The sequence below is a fragment of the Equus przewalskii genome, chromosome 25 (assembly GCF_037783145.1).
Source record: "Equus przewalskii isolate Varuska chromosome 25, EquPr2, whole genome shotgun sequence".
In the NCBI taxonomy this organism is placed as follows: domain Eukaryota; kingdom Metazoa; phylum Chordata; class Mammalia; order Perissodactyla; family Equidae; genus Equus; species Equus przewalskii.
This window is the reverse complement of record NC_091855.1, coordinates 5,715,432-5,736,366: the sequence shown is the minus strand read 5'-3', so window position 1 is coordinate 5,736,366 and position 20,935 is coordinate 5,715,432. Positions and strand designations below refer to the sequence as shown.

General features: G+C 36.9%; 1 protein-coding gene across 8 annotated transcripts in view; it reads right to left on the bottom strand.

Moving 5' to 3' along the window:
* Positions 1 to 20,935, bottom strand: part of KIAA0586 (KIAA0586 ortholog) — a 107,030-nt gene that overhangs the window by 41,017 nt on the left and 45,078 nt on the right. For all 8 annotated transcript variants that reach the window (XR_011533037.1, XM_070594262.1, XM_070594263.1 and 5 more), the window contains 7 exons: positions 20,594 to 20,793; positions 17,196 to 17,355; positions 16,556 to 16,763; positions 15,723 to 15,976; positions 14,663 to 14,739; positions 10,370 to 10,504; positions 6,849 to 7,026 (listed from right to left, as the gene is read on the bottom strand). Coding sequence is in view for 7 of the 8 variants with exons in the window: in XM_070594262.1 (XP_070450363.1) it covers positions 6,849 to 7,026; positions 10,370 to 10,504; positions 14,663 to 14,739; positions 15,723 to 15,976; positions 16,556 to 16,763; positions 17,196 to 17,355; positions 20,594 to 20,793 (1,212 nt within the window). In the remaining variant the exon portion in view is untranslated. The remainder of the gene's footprint in view (positions 1 to 6,848; positions 7,027 to 10,369; positions 10,505 to 14,662; positions 14,740 to 15,722; positions 15,977 to 16,555; positions 16,764 to 17,195; positions 17,356 to 20,593; positions 20,794 to 20,935) is intronic.

Here is a 20,935-nt window from a genome sequence, read left to right as displayed (position 1 = left end):
TGACAAAAATAATTTTAGAGTTTATATGGAAGAATAAATGCCTGAGAATTGCCAAGAAAAGTAGAAAAATTTAAAGAAGGGGAAATTTGCCCTATCAGATAACAGAATGTGCCATAAAGACACAATAGTCTAATATGTCTAGATCATAAAGAATCCAGAACACTTAGTAAAGAATCCAGAAAAAATATCCCTACATCTTTGAGAACTTAATCATCAAATTGGTTGATATTTCAATTCAATAGGAAAGAAGACAGCTTACATAAGAATTGATGCTGGCACAACTGACTATCTGGAAGAAAATCAAATTGGACTTCTACTTTACACCATTTGCAAAAATAAAGTCCAGATAGACTTAAATATAAATATATACTAAATAATAAAAATCTTGCAAGAAAATCTAGGAGACTACAGGTATAAGCTCATGTTAGGGGAAACCTAATCGAGCTGTAAAAACATAGAAATTATAAAAGTTAGAAATAACTATATAAAATTTTTTTAATTATCAAAGAAAGATCATAAATATTGTCAATAAAGTATAAATATGGAAAAAGACATTTGTAATACAGATGATAGAAAACACCTAAAATATAAAAATAGCTCTTAAAGTTCCAAGAAAAATTTAGAAGCTAACAGATGGAGAAAGAACTTAAGTAGGTAATTAAGAGAAGAGCAAATCCAAATGGCCAACAAACCTGAAAAGACATAGAAATTCACCAATAGTCAGAAAGACCTTGATATTTTGCCTGACAAAAGTAAAAAGAGTAATAAAATTTCTAGAGGGAATGAAAGGACAAAGCTCTAATAAATTACTGATAAAAATAAACTGGCTTAAACTTTTAAGAAAACAACTTGAAATATCTATTCTAAAATTAAAAACACAGTTGGTCTTGAATCTAGTAACCACTCCTGGAAACTATTCCCTAAATACAAAATGCTACAAGAGGTTAGAACATATATGTGTGGATATTTACCCTAGAAATGTTTAGAGTGGGCGGAAATGGTAATAAAGTAAATATCCATCAACAGAGCAATGACTGAATATTTATTCATTGGAAATCCATACTAAACGGTTTTATGCAGTCATTAAAAAGAATGAATTTAAGCAATACCAGCTCACCTGGAGTAATTTCCACAGAGTTTACTGGGTAAAAACAAAATGCAGACAACTGTATGTGACATGACCTCAACTTGTAAAATAGCGACAAACACACACATCATATGTACCTACCACATATACTGTACATGTGAGTGTACGTGTAACTAGTTGTGTAAGGACAAAAACAGGAAGGTTACCTATCAGAATCTTAACACGAGTTACCTAAGGTAAGGCATAAAATGGGACAGGAGACAATGTGAGGATAGGGGTGGATGGAGGGCACTGTAATTTAAAGCGATGTATGATATAATCACATTTTGTTTTTATGTAAAATTATATGTGGTTAATGTATGAGTATAAAGAAAAAATTAATTAAAAAGACAGAAGGTAAATGCTGAATGAAAAAAAGACCTAGGTGTAGAAACCCAGAAAGTATACAAACATGTCCCCAAAAGCATTAAAAGTGTATAATCGCTTTCAACTCATATAACACCCTATCATTAACATATACTTACTGACTATGCATTATACTCTGCTAGATGACAGGGATAGGACAGTGAACAAGATAAAGTCCCTACCCTCAAATGAGATTACAAATCAGTGTGACAAGAGCAACAGCAGGTAGGCGACATTAGAGGACTACAGAGAGAGCACACGTGATGGGCGTCTAACCCCGTGATAAGGGGGTCAGGAAAGGACTCCATCACAGCAATCATAACCATGCTGAATTTTCTCTATCTCTTCTAAAAAGTATGTTTGTTGACTATGGGTGTCTTGTCTGTTTAACGTAAGTTAGCCTTCTGCAAGAGGGATGCTTAAAGTATTCTTTCATGCAAGTCAAATTTAATTAACCATAACTTGAAATCCCTAATTTTACTCTTCTAGAATCTTATTGTTAGGAAAAAGCCACTGTGGTAGATTTTCAGAGAAGACTAAGACCACCAGGAATTGCCAGCACCGGCAGTAGCTTTGGGTCTGGCATGTCTAATAGATTACTGTATTTGTATGAAACCCAAAGGCACCTCAAATGCCACATGTATAAAACTCCACTCAGGGGCCGGCCCCGTGGCCGACTGGTTAAGTTCACCCACTCCGCTTTGGTGGCCCAGGGTTTTGCCAGTTCGGATCCTGGGGACAGACATGGCACCACTTTTCAGGCCATGTTGAGGCGGTGTCCCACATACCACAACTAGAAGGACCCACAACCGAAAAAACATATATACAACTATGTACTGGGGGGATGTGGGGAGAAAAAAGCAGAAAAAAAAAAAAACCCCACTCATCCTTATTTCCTCCTATTTCTGTTCTTCCTCCTTATTCGCTCTCTCTCAGTGAAGGGAAATACCATCTATTCGATCATTCCAGCCAGAAACCTGGCGATTTCTTAGACTTTCCCTCCTTTTGTATCTCTTATATTCAAACTAAGTCCTGTTTATTCTCCTTAATTGTCTCTCAAATCTCCCTTTTTATATATCCTCATTGCTGAATAATGTCTCACCAGGTTTACTTCAAGAGCTGTCCGATCAGGCTCCCTGCCTCCAGTCTTAATCCTCTCCTCCTAATCCTATCCATCACACTGCACCTTAGATGATCTTGCTAAATAAATGGCAAAAATCATATCAGCTATTTACTTGTAAACCTTAACGGATCGGTGAATATCACAAAACACTCAGAAATTGATAGAAATTCATATTTCCATGAGAATAAATGTAAAGTAAGATTGGTGTTACTTTCCATTTTGTGCACAAATGGATCTCTACTGTCTTTAGAGTAAATCCAAAACCTACTTGATCCATCATCCAGGGCTTTTTAGGACTTGCTTTCTGCTCACTACTCCAATCTCACTGCATGCTAAGCTCTAATTCATTGATAAAGTACTTAACGTTTCCCTGATTAAGTCCTGCCATTTTTCAACTTTATCCCCTTGTCTCACTGCACATTCCGCCTGGAAGGTCCCTCTTCACTTACTACATGCCAAACCTCCATTCATCTTTGAGATCTCATTTCAAGTAAGCCTCCCCTCATGATTGCTCTCTCCAGGTACAAGTGACCTGTGCTCCCATCCTATATGGACTTCTGCACAACAACCAGAATAATTTATTGCACATTTGTGCCTTCTCATCTACTACTTCTACTCGAGAAAAACTCATGGACAGGGCCTGATCAGGTTTTATATTCTTAGCACTAGAATGCCTTTAGAGCATAGCAAGTACTGAAAAAATATTTTCTGAATGAGTAAGTAAATGAACAAACTGGAACACACCTTATCATACTTCACCATCTGGCTAATTCCTTTATGATTCAATTGCACACTGGCTCGTGTGGGAAACCTCCTCTGAGCCCTCACTTGTGGGTTGAGTTCCCCCTCTGTGCTCCCAAAGTAGTCTGTGTTGTTGTATTAATCACACAATATTATAATTGTTTTCTTTCTTCTATGTCTCCTACACGAGCTTGTAAACTTCCTTGAGAGCAGATGTCTATCATCTCTGTATCTCATGTGCCTAATATAGTACTAATATAGTACCAGGTACACAGCAGGTATTCAATACAAGTTTTCTGAGTGAATGGAGAGACTTAATTACTAGTAAATCCCAGAGTCCTCACAATTTGTTCAAAATACTACTTTATATTTTAGGGCTCCCAAGACAACTCTTCAAAGCTTATTTTGCATGTTTTCATTACTCAACCCAAGCTGAGAGGCAGAACTGGAAATAGTAGTAGAGGACTATAGGTTGCAAATAGGGCACTTTGTGAAAATGAGCAGGGGTGGGGAGAGACAATGTAAGAATAGATGAGCCTCTGTACGCAAAGTTATCAAAAATCAATATAAAAAGCATGAGATTAGCCACCAGCAGAAATAATAATACACGGGATTAATTCTCTTACAGTAACCATTATATAACAAAATACTTGAAATAAGAACAATTAGTTCTCTATATGCACAGTCCTTTTAGGCAACTGTGGATAGTTTCTGGTTCTATTAAATACATGTGAGAAGGTATTTACATATGCCAAGCATTATTAGAGCACCACTCACCACGTGTCAAGCACAGTGCTAACTACTTTATATGCATTGTCACTGACTACCCCTACTAACCTTATGAGGTGGACACTATTTGTGGCGACCAGCCTCCAAGACAGCCCCGATTCCTGTCTCCTCATATTCACACCTTTCTGTAGTCCCTACCATTTTATTCCAGGATCAGTCTATGTTATTGATAGACTGTGGCAGAAGCAATAGTATGTTACTTCTGAGTTTACGTTACGAAAGACACTGTGGTTCCATCTTGGCTGCTCACTTTCTCTCAAATGAGCCGCTGTGGGGGAAGCCGCTGCTGTGTCATGAGCAGCTCTACAGAAAGGTTCGCGCGGTGAGGAGCTGAGGCCTCCTGTCAGCAATCACATGCGTGAGCTTGGAGAGCAGATTCTCCAGCCTCGCTGAAGCGCTCACATGCCCTGAGCCCCAGCCAACAGCTTGACTGCCGCCTCATGCGAGATCCCGAGACCACACAGCTAAGCCACTCACAGATTCATGACTTTCAGAACTGTGTGAGATAATAAATGTTTGCTGTCTTCAGCTGCTAAATTTTGGGGTAATTTGTTACAAAGCAATAGATAACGAACACATTAACATTATCTCCACTTGACAGATGAAGACATAGCCTCAGGGAGATTAAGTTACTTGCCAAAAATACACAGAACTGGAATTCAAACTGATTTCTGATAACAAAAGCCCAAACTCTTAGCCACTCTATTATATTGCCTCACCTATATGCTCAATCTTATATTATGCCACATTATTATTGTTTTTTCCAATTAAATTAAACAAATATCTACTATTTACCTACAATAAAACACACTGTACTGTAGGTAATCTGCTAGGTGCTACCAGAGGTATAAGGAGGAGCTGAATAGGATACATCCTCAGAGATTTTATTTCACAAGAATTTAACAATTACCTAGTTGTTCACAGGTACCTAGCAGCTTCAGGTGATCTGTGAGAGCCATCTAGCGTCAATTCTGTTTAATTGCAATCTGCACAGTTAACTGGATACAAATATAAAAGTCACACTTTATGCCATTTTGAATCCTACTAATTTAAAAGACTGTAAAACATTTAATGCTCTATGTGCACAAATTAAGAAATAATCCAATCTTACTCTACATTTATTCCACGGAAAATTAAGTCTTGAATTTCACTCAGTTCTGAATGATACAAGGTCTTCATTCAATATAAACTGAGACTCTAAATACTCTCTACCAATATTTTTCTAACCTCAGCCGTTTCCTTTTCTGGCAAATCTGCGTACCTTCAGAAGTTCTTTTCACTTAAGAGAAGGCAGTAATGGATATGGAAAAATCAGTAAACGAGACTATTGCTGATCCTTGTTAATTTGTAGACTCCATGTCTGCAAATGCACCTACCTGATAAAATTTATTTTTAACCCAAAACCAATGCCCGCAGCACCTTCACGTGCCTGCAGACGTGTGTAGAGCAGCAAAAACCCTGCATCATCCTAGACACATTTCACCAGCTGGGGCTGAACACCGAGACACTCTGCTTTCTTATTTCAGCTCTTACATCATAAACAAGTGTCCTTTGTGCTATTTAGCGACATGTTTTTCACATTTTTGAATGTATTATTGGTGATTTCGTGTTTAAAATGGCCCCAAACATAATGCTGAAATGCTATCTGGTGTTCCCAAGTGCAAGAAGGCTGTGCTGGGCCCTAGAGAAGAACTATGCGTGTTCAATAAACTTAATTTGAGCATGAGTTATAGTGCTGCTGGTTGTGAGTTCAATGTGAATGAATCAACAATACACATTAAATAAGTGTCTTTAAATAGAAATACACACAAAACAAGGCTATGTGCTGATCAGCTAACAAAAATGTTATGCCCAGAGGCTCGTAGGAACCTGACCCTGTGCTTCCCCTAGGAGCCATGGTTCAGTATGTGCTAATTCAGTGTTGCTGGTAACCCTGTAGAATATAAGCACTGCAGATAAGGAGAACCAACTATACATGCTAGTCATCAGTATTCTCTATTCTACCCTTATTCCCAAAGTGTTTCAGCAGAAAGTTTAGTTAATGAAGTTCCAAAATAGCCCTAAGTGCACTGAGCACTGAGTCAGAAATTCATACAGTGTAAAGAAGAAATTTCTACAGTATTATCTAATTTAACCTTGTCCTAAACAATTTCTGTTATGTCACAGTTTTGACGGTGCTAGTTTTATATTTTTCCAGTGTTTGTTGTTAGCACTGTTGAGCATATTCCAACTCTTGGTGACCCTGTGGAGAGCAGAGAGGAATCCTGCTCGGTCTTTTTTGCGCCATCCTCTCACCTTCTGGCGCTGAATCAGACAATGCTTCGCTGCTATTCAAAGGGTTTTCAGTATATATTAATACACCACTATTAAATTTTCTAAGTGTACATATGCATATTACCAAAATTATCTCATGTACCACCCAGTGTATGAATCACACCTGGGGAAACAGTGCCATATAAACCATAGAAAAAGTCGTTAGCAAACTTTTTAATTATGAAAACCCTTTTTAATAAAGAAATTTTGCAAGCCCAGACCTAAAAATAGTTATGCTTTTCTCAAGTCAGACTAGGAACACTACTGTAGATTATAATACAAAACAGAATACAGCATTTAGCATGGAAACAGCACAAAGAAAATGTGATGGCATTCACAGTGAACACTGTTGACAGATGGCACATCAAGAAGCACTGTTTTGGTGCATACCTGTCACCATGTCAAACTGCTGAGATAAGGGCTTAGGAGCATATTTTTGATCCAAAGACTCTGCGTTAGGAACAGGCTGCTGCGTATAAACAGCGTGTCCCATTAGAACGCTCTCTGCGGCTGCTGTCAGCCCGGGCCTTTGTCCGTCACTAAGTTCACCCACACTGTGTTCCAAGTCCTGTAAAGAGCAGAAACGACTGTTAAAAACATTATATTAAAATCAAGTCAAAACGGAAAACACTTGTCAAATATCATGACTCATACCACTTGAAGGCTTGAAAGGTATTTTAGAAAGTGCTTATTATGCCGCATACACACTACATGAAGGATAAGTTTAAAAAGTTGCTTCAATAAGCCATCTAGCAATAGGCTTTGTTTTTAATATCTTATTCTTCATTAAGTTCAATAACCATTATCTGTTTTTTCAACGTCCAAATTAGATTGTAATAAAACACCTAAGAAAAATTTTATTTAAAACACTAAATGCTGGTACACATTGTGTATACAGCTTAAAATTAGAATAAGGGAAAATTTCTCTCTCATTCCTCATGAATGAAAATTGGCTAAAATTGTTAGTGTGAACTTTATAATTAGATAACTGAGGAGAATATACCTTAAATGACATGGAGATTACCCTTATATAAATAATTACATTTTTTGGAAGTACATAGATTGAAAAAGACTATTTTAACCATACTTAATAAAGTTCTTTTCCCTGGGAAAGTGTGAAAGTACAAATACGTTTCTTTATTAAATATATGAAATAAATTAAAACCAAAAATAAATTAAGACTTTTACTTTCCTTCTGTATTAAAAATTATAGGCCCTGATCACTAGACATTTTGTGACTTGGAGATATTCTAATCAATGAGTTTAATAATCAAGAACTGAATAAAAATTCCAATATCTGAAAGTTCTCATGGTTATCATTTAAAAGGAGTTTAATTTCAACCAAGTGGGGTTTTCACTAGAATATATGAAGGAATCACTGCTGAAACATCTTTGATGACTACTGACTACAAAATAAAATCTAACTCCTCAGCTAAGCATTCAAGATTTTCTACAATTTGCCCTAATTCTCCTCCATACACTTAGATCTCCCATTATTCCCTAATTTGACTTGCTTTAGAAATATCAATTGCTCAACATCCTTTAAATAGAAAAGGATTGTTCTGCAATTAATATGGAATCCGTGGAGACTCCTGGACAAAGTTTAGAATAATTGTGGATACATGTTCCCTAGTAATTAATTAGAAATATTTCACAGTGCCTACATTACTCTGCCACTACCATACAGAATGTTGTACAATACATGCCACCTTCTCTATTGTGAATCAGTTCTCCAGGGTACTTGTAACTGCCAAACTATCTAACACATAGGCCGTCCCGGGACCTGAAAAAGAGGGTAGACAAGTCCCAGGGAAGGCGTCTCAGCAGCAGAGAACCCCTGCTGGTCATGGCCCCGGCTGTTTGCCGCTACTCTACCGCTCAGATCCTCTGCTCACGGCCGCCTCTTTAAACCCTTAGGAAGAAGCTTCCTTGGGAGGTTTTACACCCCCGTCCCAGGATTTGGAGGGGAAGAGGGTCAAGGAATGAATGCGCGGGTTCCCGGTCAAAGTTCACCTGTAACTTCTCACCCCAGCTAGGCCTCCATGCCCCTGATGTTACTCTTGGGTACCAGTATCTGCAGCCTGGGTTGTTGCCAAGATCTCCATGGTTAAGAGGCAAGCAGTGATGCTCTCAAGGAGACGAGGGAAAGAGGCAATGACAGCAGCACTTTGCTCCAATCATTCCTCTCACTAAACGCTCTCACACCAGCCTCCCCCTCAGATGCAGCCCTTTTCTCCCCACATATGCCAGGGCAAGTTAGCTGTCAGTTTTTCCCAGTAGTTTTTCACAATTTTTACTTAGTTCTCAGAATCCATGGTTTCTTTCTTACTTCTACAGTTACTTCAGGGTTGATCTGGGGAGAGGGAGCTGGCAGCCTTTGTTAGTGTGCCATTCTGGCTAGACTGGAAGCCCAGAAATTGGAAGTTTATCCTCTCCAAATCTTTTTCTAAGCATCTAAGCATTTGCATGTGTGTATGTGAGTGTGTGTGCGTGTATCTAACTCTGAGGTATGTATATGTATTATTCTGCAACCTGATTTTTAAAACTTAACTATAAATCCTGAAGATCTACTGTATTCTTTTTGTCTACCATGTAGTATACCATACTTTAATTATTCTCCTATTCAAGGATTTTTAGATTGGTTCAACTTTTCCTCTATTCAAACTATAGTAAGAATAAAATCCTTTTCTGCGCTTATGAGAAATTATTTCTCTAGATTAGATAATAAGAAGTGGAACTACTGGCTCAAAAAGCACAAGCATTTATAACTTAAATAGGTACTAACAAATTGCTCTCTCACTATGAGACTTCCATTTCCACATGGAATTTCATTAAGCACCTTAAAGTTAACGTGTTGAATCGAATTCATTATCTTCCCCCCAAAACTTGGCACTCTTTCCTCTGCATTTCTAAGCCAACAAATACATAATCACAACCTCCCTCAACCAGTGACCAATGACTGTCAATGCTCTACTCTTATATGTAAATGTCTTTCCTCTCTCTTTCTGCTTAGCTATCTCTGTTCGTGTTCTCATTCTGGACTACTTCAATGGTGTTCTGATAGATCTCTCATCTTTGCTTCCCTTGTCCGTGGCTCCACACTCCTTCCTAAGTATTGCTAGCTTGTGACCTTTGCCCAAAATATCTTAATAGGCTCCACAGTGCCCAAGCCTTAGCATGGCCTAAAAGGTTCTTCATGGTCATCTGATTCAATCTACTTCTCCAGACTTATCCTTTATCTAAAGTTCTAGTCACACTGAGATTTTCAACACTTTCTAAATAAGCCCTAATCTTTTTCTCAGCTTTTGTCCCTTAACATATGCTATTTCTGCCTCTGAAATGTCTTTCCTCATTGCTGCCTGGAAAATCCTACTGGATCTTTAAAGACCCATAACAATATATAAGGTGTCATCCAACTTCAAGCAGAGTTTTTCCCTTCTATGTGCTCCTCTACTCTTACAAATACAGCTATCTGACCAGTTATCACACTGTAGAGTGACAGTCTAAGCCCTTTTCTCCCTATATGACTGTAAGCTGCTTAAAGGTAGGGGTCCTGTCTTGATCATCTTTGTATTTTTTCCAAGGTTGTGTCTGACATATAGTAGATACTCAGTAAATGGATGCAGACAGAAAGAATGAATGAACGATCCTTACAAATCATTTAAAAGAGCTTCAGTGTCTTTCAACTGTAGAACAATAGGGTGGAAACAGATGGCCTAAATTCCCTTTAGCTGTAAACCTCTATGATTAGAGCTGCAAAGCTCTGATTCCAGGTTAAAGTTACCATGAGCGTGACCTCTGAATAAGCTGAAGTATTAGCATACTTTAACTAAACGTAGGAATATTTTTGTTATTTTTTCCAGTATTTAGATCTAACCAAAAGAAAAAAAGTCTTTAACATTAAAAAGTACCTCTGAGTGATAGACTGCTTGCTGTGAAACGAACGATTCCTGGTTTTGTTTAACAAGAAGAGGAAGAATTGCATCTGCGTGAAATTTTCTACGGGGCATCCTAATCACTTGTCCTTCACTGGGAGGATCATCTTCCTAAAGAAAATATAAAGACAGTTAGTACAAACAAAAATTAATCTATCAAATAACTGCATTTCTCAATGTATGATTAGTAAAACTTAGCAGCCATCAATGAAAATGGTTGTGTTAGCACTTTATGGAAAGAAAATGAACTCCTTATTTTCATTTAGTTCTCATTTTCATTCGACTCTACTAAAAGCCCTTTATGTTTGCCTCAAATATAAAAAAAAGTATAAAATAATTTGGTTACATTTAAACTAGAGATTTGCTATAAAAACATATGCAAATTGGACCTTCTGTCCCATGCGACTGAGCTACAATGATTCACAAATATTTTATATAGTCTCATCAAGTTTTTGGTTCACACGGTTTCCTGCTTCACATTTATGCAGCAGAGAAAGTGACTCCACAGCATGGCGGTGGCAGCAGAGCATGGTAGTAATGCCACAACATGGACCCCGGGCAAAAACGACAAACTGCAATAATATGTTTAGGCACCTAGAGACATTCCATTGTCCCTTTGCCTTTGGGATGACTTTGGCTAGGGAGCAGGTACTGGAAGCCCTCACTGGAACATCCAGCCTACCTTTCTTGGTGCCTCAAAATAGACCTGTCCCCAAATTGAGGGACAGTGCGGCCTCAGAGTCAGAGAAACTGGATTCCCTTGTAAATAAAAGTATTAACATGATTTTAAATTCCATTAATAGTATTTTTTACTTAAGCATTTTGTTTTTAATGAAACAAAGTTTATTAACTCTGGGTTACAAGTCCTTATCCCCCAGCTGTATACAGATCAATGCCTACTGGTACATGACTCCAAGCTATTCTCAGTTCTTCAAGGCTGTACTTCTGCATTTGACTTTATTATGAATTTGTAGTCTATCTGATTTAGGCTTAGTAAAAATATCAAAATTAGAGTTAACTAAACTCAAAAGTAGAAAAATAAAGATGCTATAATTTAGTTCCAGTCCAGTTTAGCTATTTACTTTAAACAAACTTAAACATGCTTTGGCACCATAATAAAGTTCTAAGAATGAATAAAAACGCCACAATGACATATTAAGTAGTCCAAATGGTAGTATAATGCTTCTCTAAAAATAAAGACACCTCATTTATGCCTTCCCTCAATATTATTTTATAAAAGTGATTTTCACTCTCTTCACAATGAACTCAATTACTCGTAATAAATAATTACTGTTAGAAAAGTAATTGCTCCATTAAAATCTTATCAAAAATCTCCTCCATTAATTATGTCATACTCCAATATGTAGTAAAGCAAATTATTTTAGCAAATCCTATTACTTGGATATATGAATTTCCAAACTCAGCATCTTTACACCATTGAGTGTCTATGAAAGATGCTACGTAGCCAATAAAGCTGTTTGCTGGACTTGACCAGCGCCCACCACAAACCCCAGCTCCTTGCAACCTAAGCTCTAGAATTCAGACAGCCCCTATTAACACTAAAAGTTCACAGTTATTAGCTTAAAATGAAAGGAAAAAGTATTATGTATCCATACAAGAGTTGTGAATCTGTCACTAAAGAGCTATGTGATATCAACAAATGATTTAACCTCACTAAACTCAAAGTAAAATAAGTAGTCACATGGTTTCAACAGAGTATGCACATCAGAATACCCGGGAGCGTTTTCAAAATATACAGGTCTACACTTCAACTACCCACACACGTGCATACCATACAACCCTTATGATCGACTCAATCAACATATCAGAGAATGGTGCCACTATGTATACTTTTTAAAAGCTCCACTGCCAAATTTAATATCCAGTCCCAGTTTATATCACTTAAATAGGTTGCTTTAAAGAAATTTCTAGCACTATGATTTTAAGAGGAGAGAAGGACATGACTTTTCAAAAATACATCAATCTCTGTTTTTATCATAATCACATATAATGATACAAATGGAAAGATAAAAATGAAACTAGACTTCTACTTCTAGCCAAGATTGAGTAACAAGGGCTAGCTTTACCCAACCCCTTGAAACAACTAAAAAAGTGGATAAAGTATATGAAAAACTGCATTTCAAGACGTGGATCATCAGTAGCAAAAGACGGTGAACCCTGAGAGATGGGAACAAATTAGGAGAACCCTATGACTGCTCTAGCTTACTGCTTGGGAGAGTTTCCAGGCTGGGGCACAGGAGGGAGAACCCCTGAGTGGATCCCTGAGTTGAGAAGAAGGAGCTGAACCTCCAGGAGGCAGAGTTCTTAAGACAGACTACCACAGGCCAACCCAGTGGTGTAGTGTTAAGTTCGTGTGCTCTGCTTTGGCAGCTTGGGGTTCGCAGGTAAGGATTCCAGGCGCAGACCTAGCACCACTCATCAAGCCATGCTGTGGAGGCATCCCACATAAAACAGAGGAAGACTGACTCAGATGTTAGCTCAGCAACAATCCTCCTCAAGTAAAAGAGGTGGATGTTAGCTGAGGGCCAATCTTCCTGACACACACACAAAAAAGACTATCAGAAAAGCGAAAGCTGCACAGGGAGAGAACTCTGGAGATTTGCAGAAGGTCCCCTTTGAGTTTTAAGCTGAGTACTGATCAGCAGACGCATCTGAGGTAATTACATGAGGCTGAAGGAACAAGCACCTGAGAAAGGACTGGATATAACAGCGTCTGATGCTCACACAGGGCCTGGAATAACGGCTTCCCACCAGCCAGGCTGGAAAGCCTCATTTTTGAGGCATAGGGTGGAGTACATAGATGGGTCTTCCCTCCGTGGCAGGGAATAACTAGCCCTAGAATGAGTACTGCCCTGGTCTTGCGCTAATAAATTTTAAAGGCAAGACTCAAAAGGTTAAAACTATCTTTAAGTCACTTAACCGTGTGCCTGAGCAAAGCTCAAAAATATTTATAGGAATAATAAAACACAGATGGAAAAAGTCTACATAAAATTTTAGCAAATAACTTACACAGCTTTTCATAAAGTTTAACATATACCTACCATATTATCCATCCATTCTACTCCTAGGTATTCACCGAAAAGAAATGAAAGCCTATGTCCACACAAAGACTTGTACACAAATGTTCATAGCAGCTTTACTTGCAATGGCCAAAAACTGGAATAAACTCAAATGTCCAGCAACAGGTGAAAGGACAGATTGTGCTACATCCATCCAATAGAACACTACTCAGCAATAGAAAGGAATGAACTGTGACACACACTACACCATATAGAACCCTCAAAACAACTACACTCAGCTAAAGCAACCAGACAAAAAAAGAATATGTACCATGTGACTCTGCTATATAATTCTAGAAAATACAAACTAACCTATAGTTACAGAATGTAGATCAGTGGCTGCAGGGAGAGATGTGGGAAATGAGAGGATGATAAGAGACAAGAAGGAGGGATTACAAAAGGGCATGAGGAAGCTTTTGGGAGCGATGGATGATGGATATGCTCATGACCTTGACTGGAGTAATGACTTTACGATAAATACATATGTTAAAAATTATCAAATAAATTTTTTTTTTAAAAGCAGTAACAGGAATGCTTAGCAAAGACTATGGATAAATGTAGACGAAAGTTGAGTACAACTACCTTTCCTTGCTTAGGTTGTTTAAAAATATATAAAAAGTAAAGATTTCTATTCATTAACATTTTCAAAAGAAAATTCCTACTATCATTTCCGTATGATATTTTTAAGTGCAAATTTTTTCTTCCTAGAGCTAGATAATAACTAGTAAGGGTTAGTACTCCTGGGTCCTAATTCAGTATTTTTTAAGCCATTCAATTCAATTATTTTTTAGCACGAAAATTTATAATCATAGTTAGGGAAAAATAACAAATGTATTATAAGAGAGTCGATTTAAACAGCTAAGGTCCTGCCTGAAATATTGTAAAAGCAACAAATCCAGGTGACAGTTTGCACCGAGCGAGATTTTCATTACCTAATTATATTAACTGTGTATTTTTTGACTATTGGAGCCACAGAGGTTAATAACAATTTTCTTTTCATTCTTACAATTATGATAATGAAATGTGCAAATATGATAATGAGATGGTGCGAGAAACTTCAAATTCCTTTATGGATATTTTACTTAATTTTATGTCTATAACTCAAATATTTGAGGAAAAAACCATCAATGGCAAAAAGCTCATCAAGATGTTGATGGCAGAATTCAATGTGGAGTCAGTCATTTCTTACCATCTCAAGGGCATCACGCAGAGTACTGGATAAGCTATCATCTAGGTTTGTGAGATACAATCCTCCATCTCCTAAAACTAGAAATTAAAACATAAAAATTTAGAAAAAAGAAGAAGTATAAATTTAGTAAATAATCTGACCATAAAGCCATAGAACATTACATTTAAACTTATACAATAAAAATACTGGCAAATTTCATAAATAGTAATTCACAAGCTACTCAATGTCACCACTTTCTTTAAAAGTACACTTTATAACAAAGATGAGACTTCTGTTTCACCTACCAGCTTGTCAGAAATTAAAAAGAACTATAAACATCAACCATTAACCATGAAATTGAGGAAGAAGCACTCCTGTATACTATTGTTGTAATTAAAACCTGATTAAAATTAAAAATGATTAACCTTTCTGGAGAGCATGTTGGCAACATACGGCTATTTTAAAGTGCTTCCTCTGTCTCAGAGATTCCACTTCCAGGCAGTCTTCTAACGAAGTTACCAGGTAAGCGCACAAAGATATAGACATGTGCAAGGATGGTCACTGGAGAGTTCTGTCTAGCATGGAAACACTGAAAACAATCTAAATGCCCACCACTATGGCATTGTTTTAATAGACGACACAGCCACTAAAAAAATGAGGTAGAGCTGTATGTACCGATACAGAAAGATGTCAATAATATATTAGGTTAAAAAATTGAGGTGTCAAAACAGTATGTATAGTATGATCCTATTTTTTAAAGGCAAAAATACATACACATATAAATGTATTTATGCATCTATATATGTATTAAAAAAAAAAGACTGGAAGGGTATGTCCCAAACTATTAAGAGTGATATTACTTCTGGAGGGTGGGACTTACGGGGGAGATTTTACATTCTGAAGTTAAGGGCCACAAAGGTTAACTTGCAGAGTCCATATTCTTTCTACTATACCATGTTAAATCTTGAAAATTAAGTAAAACACTTTAAATAGAAAAGTATTAGGAAATATCATAATCTAAGCATTACTTAGGAATTATCACAATCTAACTGGTGAAATCAATTGATACAAGTTAACTCACTCTTGGAAGCCACTTTTTGACCACAGTTAAATAAAATCTCTCCTTCAGAGATAGGTCTGTCCGAAGTTTCGGTTTCAGTGACAGTAACGCTCAAGGTGCTCTCCATGGTTGATGAGTCAGAACTGGGCATCTGTATGGGGGAAGGGACCTTGGTGCCAGCAGGAAGTGGCGTAAAGGGAACTGGCTTGGGAGGTGCAGGCTGAGCAGTGACATCCACACTCTCAGGTTCTTCATCTTTGGCCACAGACATTACACTAAGAAGAAAAAGACATATTTTGAACTTATTGGGTCACTGAAGGTTTACATTAATTTTGATATTAAAAAAGAGATTCAAAGGTATTGTTTCCTTTAGGCAAGTATCTCTATAATCTGCACTACTATAATTAATTAACAAGACTTATTTTTCCAAAATTGTTTTCATGCTTTAATCAGATCATCTTGTAAGTTCTACCATCCATAAATAAATCTACATGCAAATTTATGGTACTCTAAAAGTCAACTGATCATGGTAAATGAAGATTCACACTGCAGAGAAAGCATTTTCTATTTTATTACCAATATGATAGATATCTTTATTTTAATCTGTTTCCCAAAAAATCTAAACAAATAAAAGAATAAAATAAAATCAATTTTGAAATAAAAGAATTGAAGGTATAAATAAATTTGATAAAAATTTTAAAAACTTAAAATTTATGAAATTTCTTTTCACTAATGTATAAAGTAGCTTGTGACTTATAAAGCTTCATTTATCATTTCTGCTGTTTCCAATGGGTCACATAAGTCAACCTAAGACAAACTGCACAGTTACTAAAAGTGAATACGTTACGGCTTACATAGCTCGTGGGTGGAGCTCTTCCCGAGGAGAGTTAGGATTCTCTTCTTCCAGTGGCAGGTCTCCATCACTCCATGGCTTGGGAGGCTCTGGGCTTGATATCTTCAATTTGTCCACGGAAATCTCTGACGAAGTTGGGGTAAGAGCTGCTGCAGGAGGAGGTGTAGCAGCAGGGGTGTTAACAAGTGTGACGGCAGGCACATCATTTCCTGAACATTTTTTTTTAAAAGAAAGAAAATGATAAAAGTCAGTAAACAACTCCATAGGCAGGCAAGATAATGCTGTTTGAGAAATCTTAACATTTTGACATACAAATAATGGCAACAGTAATTAATAATAATGATTGTGGCCACTAATGGGAAAATTTCCAAATTAATTAGTAAAGCTTAAAAAATAACCTTGAAAAGACATTACTTTTAGCACCACCATGAACTTAAAGTAGTCTCAGTATCTATTAGATAATATATTTTAAAAAGTGGCAACCAATTCCTTAGTTTCTATGCAAGAAAAATGATTTACTAAAATCTAGTAAGCAACAGGTATGTGTATATTAATCTATAAAGCATCTTATAAAACAAACCATGAAGTTTTATTGAATAGTTGCTAAAATTAAAACTGAATTATAGAAATAAGGTTTCTACCTTTTTCAGCAAATATTTCTTTGACAGGAAAAGCTACATCACGATCTGAATCACAGGGAGAAGAATCTGGAGTTTTTACCAACACACACTCCTTAGGAGGTGAGCAAGGGGAGCGAGGAGGAGTTGGCTGTGGGGTGGCCACTGGGGTACACACTCTGGCCTAAAATAAATAAAACGAGGTAAATGGTGCTTATAATCACCCAAATAAAGGGAATTTGAAACAATAAAATGAGTTCACTGAGAGGTTACAGAGAATTTAAACATATAGGGGGACAAAATGGAGCCCTAAATAAATATCCTGGCTTTTGAACCTCTAGCTATTAGTCTGAAGACTAGCCCGCAGAAGGCCTCAGGTAACTGAAATAGCTCTGTCTCTGAAGTGAGCCCCAAAGAAATCTAAGGTTCCCTCTTCTAACACAGAGGAAGATTAAACAGACACACCTGAAGATCAAACCCAAACATAAGCCAGGTGGGCCATGGAGCAGAAAGGAAGCATTTTAAACAAGTGACAAGATATCAAAAATCAGACTTTTAGCACAAAAGAACAGAGCTTGTAAAAAGCAATGAAAGTATAAGAAAAAGCACGGGGGACGAAATAAAGATAATAGAGAGATGGAAAGGACTAGGTAAGAAAAAAGTAAACACTTTCAAATCAGTTTGTTAAATAGGTAATCACTCAAATGATTCAAAATCGAAAAGATAAAAAAGGATGAGAGTGAAAATTCCATCTCCTTTCCTATCCGTGCCCATCTACCTGGCTCCCTTCCTCCGAGTTATCAAATATAACCTTGACCTAAGTCATCTTACACGTCTCCAGATTCTCTGTGGAGTAGATTCCCAGAAGTGGGACTGCTTGGTTAAAAGACTAATTGCATTTTTAATTTGAGTACATATTGCCCAATTTCCCTCTAGAGGGTTGTGCTATTTGACACTAACACTGGAAAGCACGAGAATTCCCATTTCCCCAAGATTTGCTGAACAATAGCATTATCAAACTTGCAGTTTTACAAATCTGATCAGTAAAAATGGGATTTCAGTGATTTTTTTTCTTATTATCAGTCAGATTGACCATCTTTTTGTATGTACATGGGCCATTTGTATTTCTTTTGTGTGTGACCGGTCTCGACACATTTTTACCTTATTTTTCAGATGCATTATTTGTCTTTTTCTGCTCATTCTAAAATGTCTTTACATAGTAGGTTGACTAGCCTTTATCCTGTATTATGAGTCACAAATTGATATGCAATTTAAAAACCATAAAGCACATTAGAAATTCTATAGCATCATTTAATAATTAGCATATTCTTAGCCTTGATTTTTAAACAAAAGAAATACACTATATTTTTTTCTTCTTCTTCTTCTTTTGTGAGGAAGATTGTCGCTGAACTAACATCTGTGCCAGTCTTCCTCTTCTTTATGTGGGATGCTGCTACAGCATGGCTTGACGAGCCGTGCTAGGTCTGCACCTGGGATCCAATCCTGCAAACCCCGGGCCACCAAAGTGGAGCACATGAACTTAACTGCTACACCACCGGGCTGGCCCCATATTTTTTTTTCCTTCTTGACTGCATAAACCTATAGCATAAGAGCATTGTTTTCAAATATAATGCTACTGACTCATCACCATGACGGGATTTGATGCTATTCCACTAGTAATGGTAATGGATAATGAAGATAAGTGAGTATTTACCAAGCTCCAGGCACTAACTTAAGCTCTTTTCATTTATCATCTCACTGAATCTTCCACAAAATCTTAAATGATGGCTAAGATACAGAATCATAAAGATGTCAGTTCTCCCCAAATTAAACCAATTAAAATAGAATTAATTCCCATAAAAATCCCAATAAAATCTTTTACAGAACTTGAAAATTAATTTTAAAATATATTTGGAAGATCAAAAGACCAAGAGAAGCCATGACAATTCTGAAGCTAAGGAACAATATGGCGAGGGGGAGGGGCGCTTGCCTCCCTAGATACTCAGTAAGCGGATTTTGGTAAAGCTATGGTTGTTTAAACTCTAAGTATTTTATCTCTATTATACAAATAAGACTAAAGTAACAGAACTGAGGGTTCAAATTCAAATCTTCCCAACTCCAGAGTCCATGTTCCAAAGTCCAATTCCATATACTGCCCATTTATACTTATTTTCCTACATTTCCTCATTGAGTTACCCTCATTAAAGTATATGCAGTAGATGGTCAAAAACAAACCAAAGTTAATTAACACAGAGAAAACCACAACCCTGACACCTGCACCATATGCGTTACCACTGAGCTAATAAAGCACAGACCAAAACCATGGACCAACTCGGGCACACCAATCACATCACACCAATCTCCATAAAATTCAGATATCTACCTTTATGTTTATACTTCAGATGAGGCAATTTAAAAATGTTTCACCTATATAACATGATGTCTCTGTGATGAATCAGAAGTGACCACGAAGGTTTAAACAGCTGGTAATATAGACTATATTTTGGTTTTATATAATTTCATGTTGCTATAATAGAGTAGAAACTCTATTAACATAATAAGGCTCATTAAACAAACAATAACAAAAGTGCCTAAAATACACTTTCTTTTCTTTTTCACCTTATTTATTTACTTATTTTTTGGTGAGGAAGATTGTCCCTGAGCTAACATCTGTGCCAATCTTCTTCTATTTTGTATGCGGGATGCTGCCACAGCATGGCTTGATGAGCAGCGTATATGTTCATGCCCAAGATTTGAACCCACGAACCCCAGCCTGCCAAAGTGGAGCATGCAAACCGGCTGCTCTACCACGAGGCCAGCCCCTAAACTTTCTTTTAAAGGTTAAAAATATCAGTTTACATAATAACCAAAAGCAATGTGTGGCTGTTGGCTATATCTTAAATTAAAAAAAAAAGCTATAAAGGATATTTTGGGAACAATTACGGAAATTGGAATATGGACCCTATATTGCATAGTATTAACATAGCAATGTTAAATTTGGGGGGTATGATAATGGTATTTTGGTTATGTAAGAGAGAATCTTGTTCTTAGGAGATATGGCTAATGGTTTCAGAAGTAAAGTGTCATGATATCTGCAAATTTCAAACAATATTTAAAGAACACATAATATATAACATATAAAGACAGATAAAGAAAATGTCAAAATGTTATCAATTGGTAAATACAGGTAAAAGGTATAAAAATGTTCATTGTATCATACTTTCAGATTTTCTATAGACTTAAAAGTTTTGAAATAAAATGCTGGGGAAAATGTTACTGGGATCATAGCAATAAAGACTCAATCTCCACCACAAACTCTGATCTTAAGATATCCAATTTAAAATGTGTACATTTTACTGTTCTTTAATAAACCTATCAAAAATTCCCCAAGACTCCAAGTCCTGAAGGTGCATCATGCCTACCGGCAAGTATGTTCTGCTTGCTGAAGCATCTCCAGAAACACTTGTAGCAACAGGACCTTGCTTCTTTGCTTCTCTGTCACCCAGCATGACAGCAATGGTCTCAGCAAGAGCTTCATTCACAAAATGGCTAATCATGTCTGAATTCACAGGGACCCCGGCGTCCACAAAAAGCTGGAGGGCACCACTGCTTGTTCCTTCCACTAAAAAAATGAAAGAATTTCAGAATAATTGTGCAAGAATCATGCTTGCCATCCAAACCTTAATTTTCAAAATTTCAGAGATGCAAACATATGTGTATGAGGGGGTGGGAGGAGGAACAGAAACAAAAATACAAAATCTACT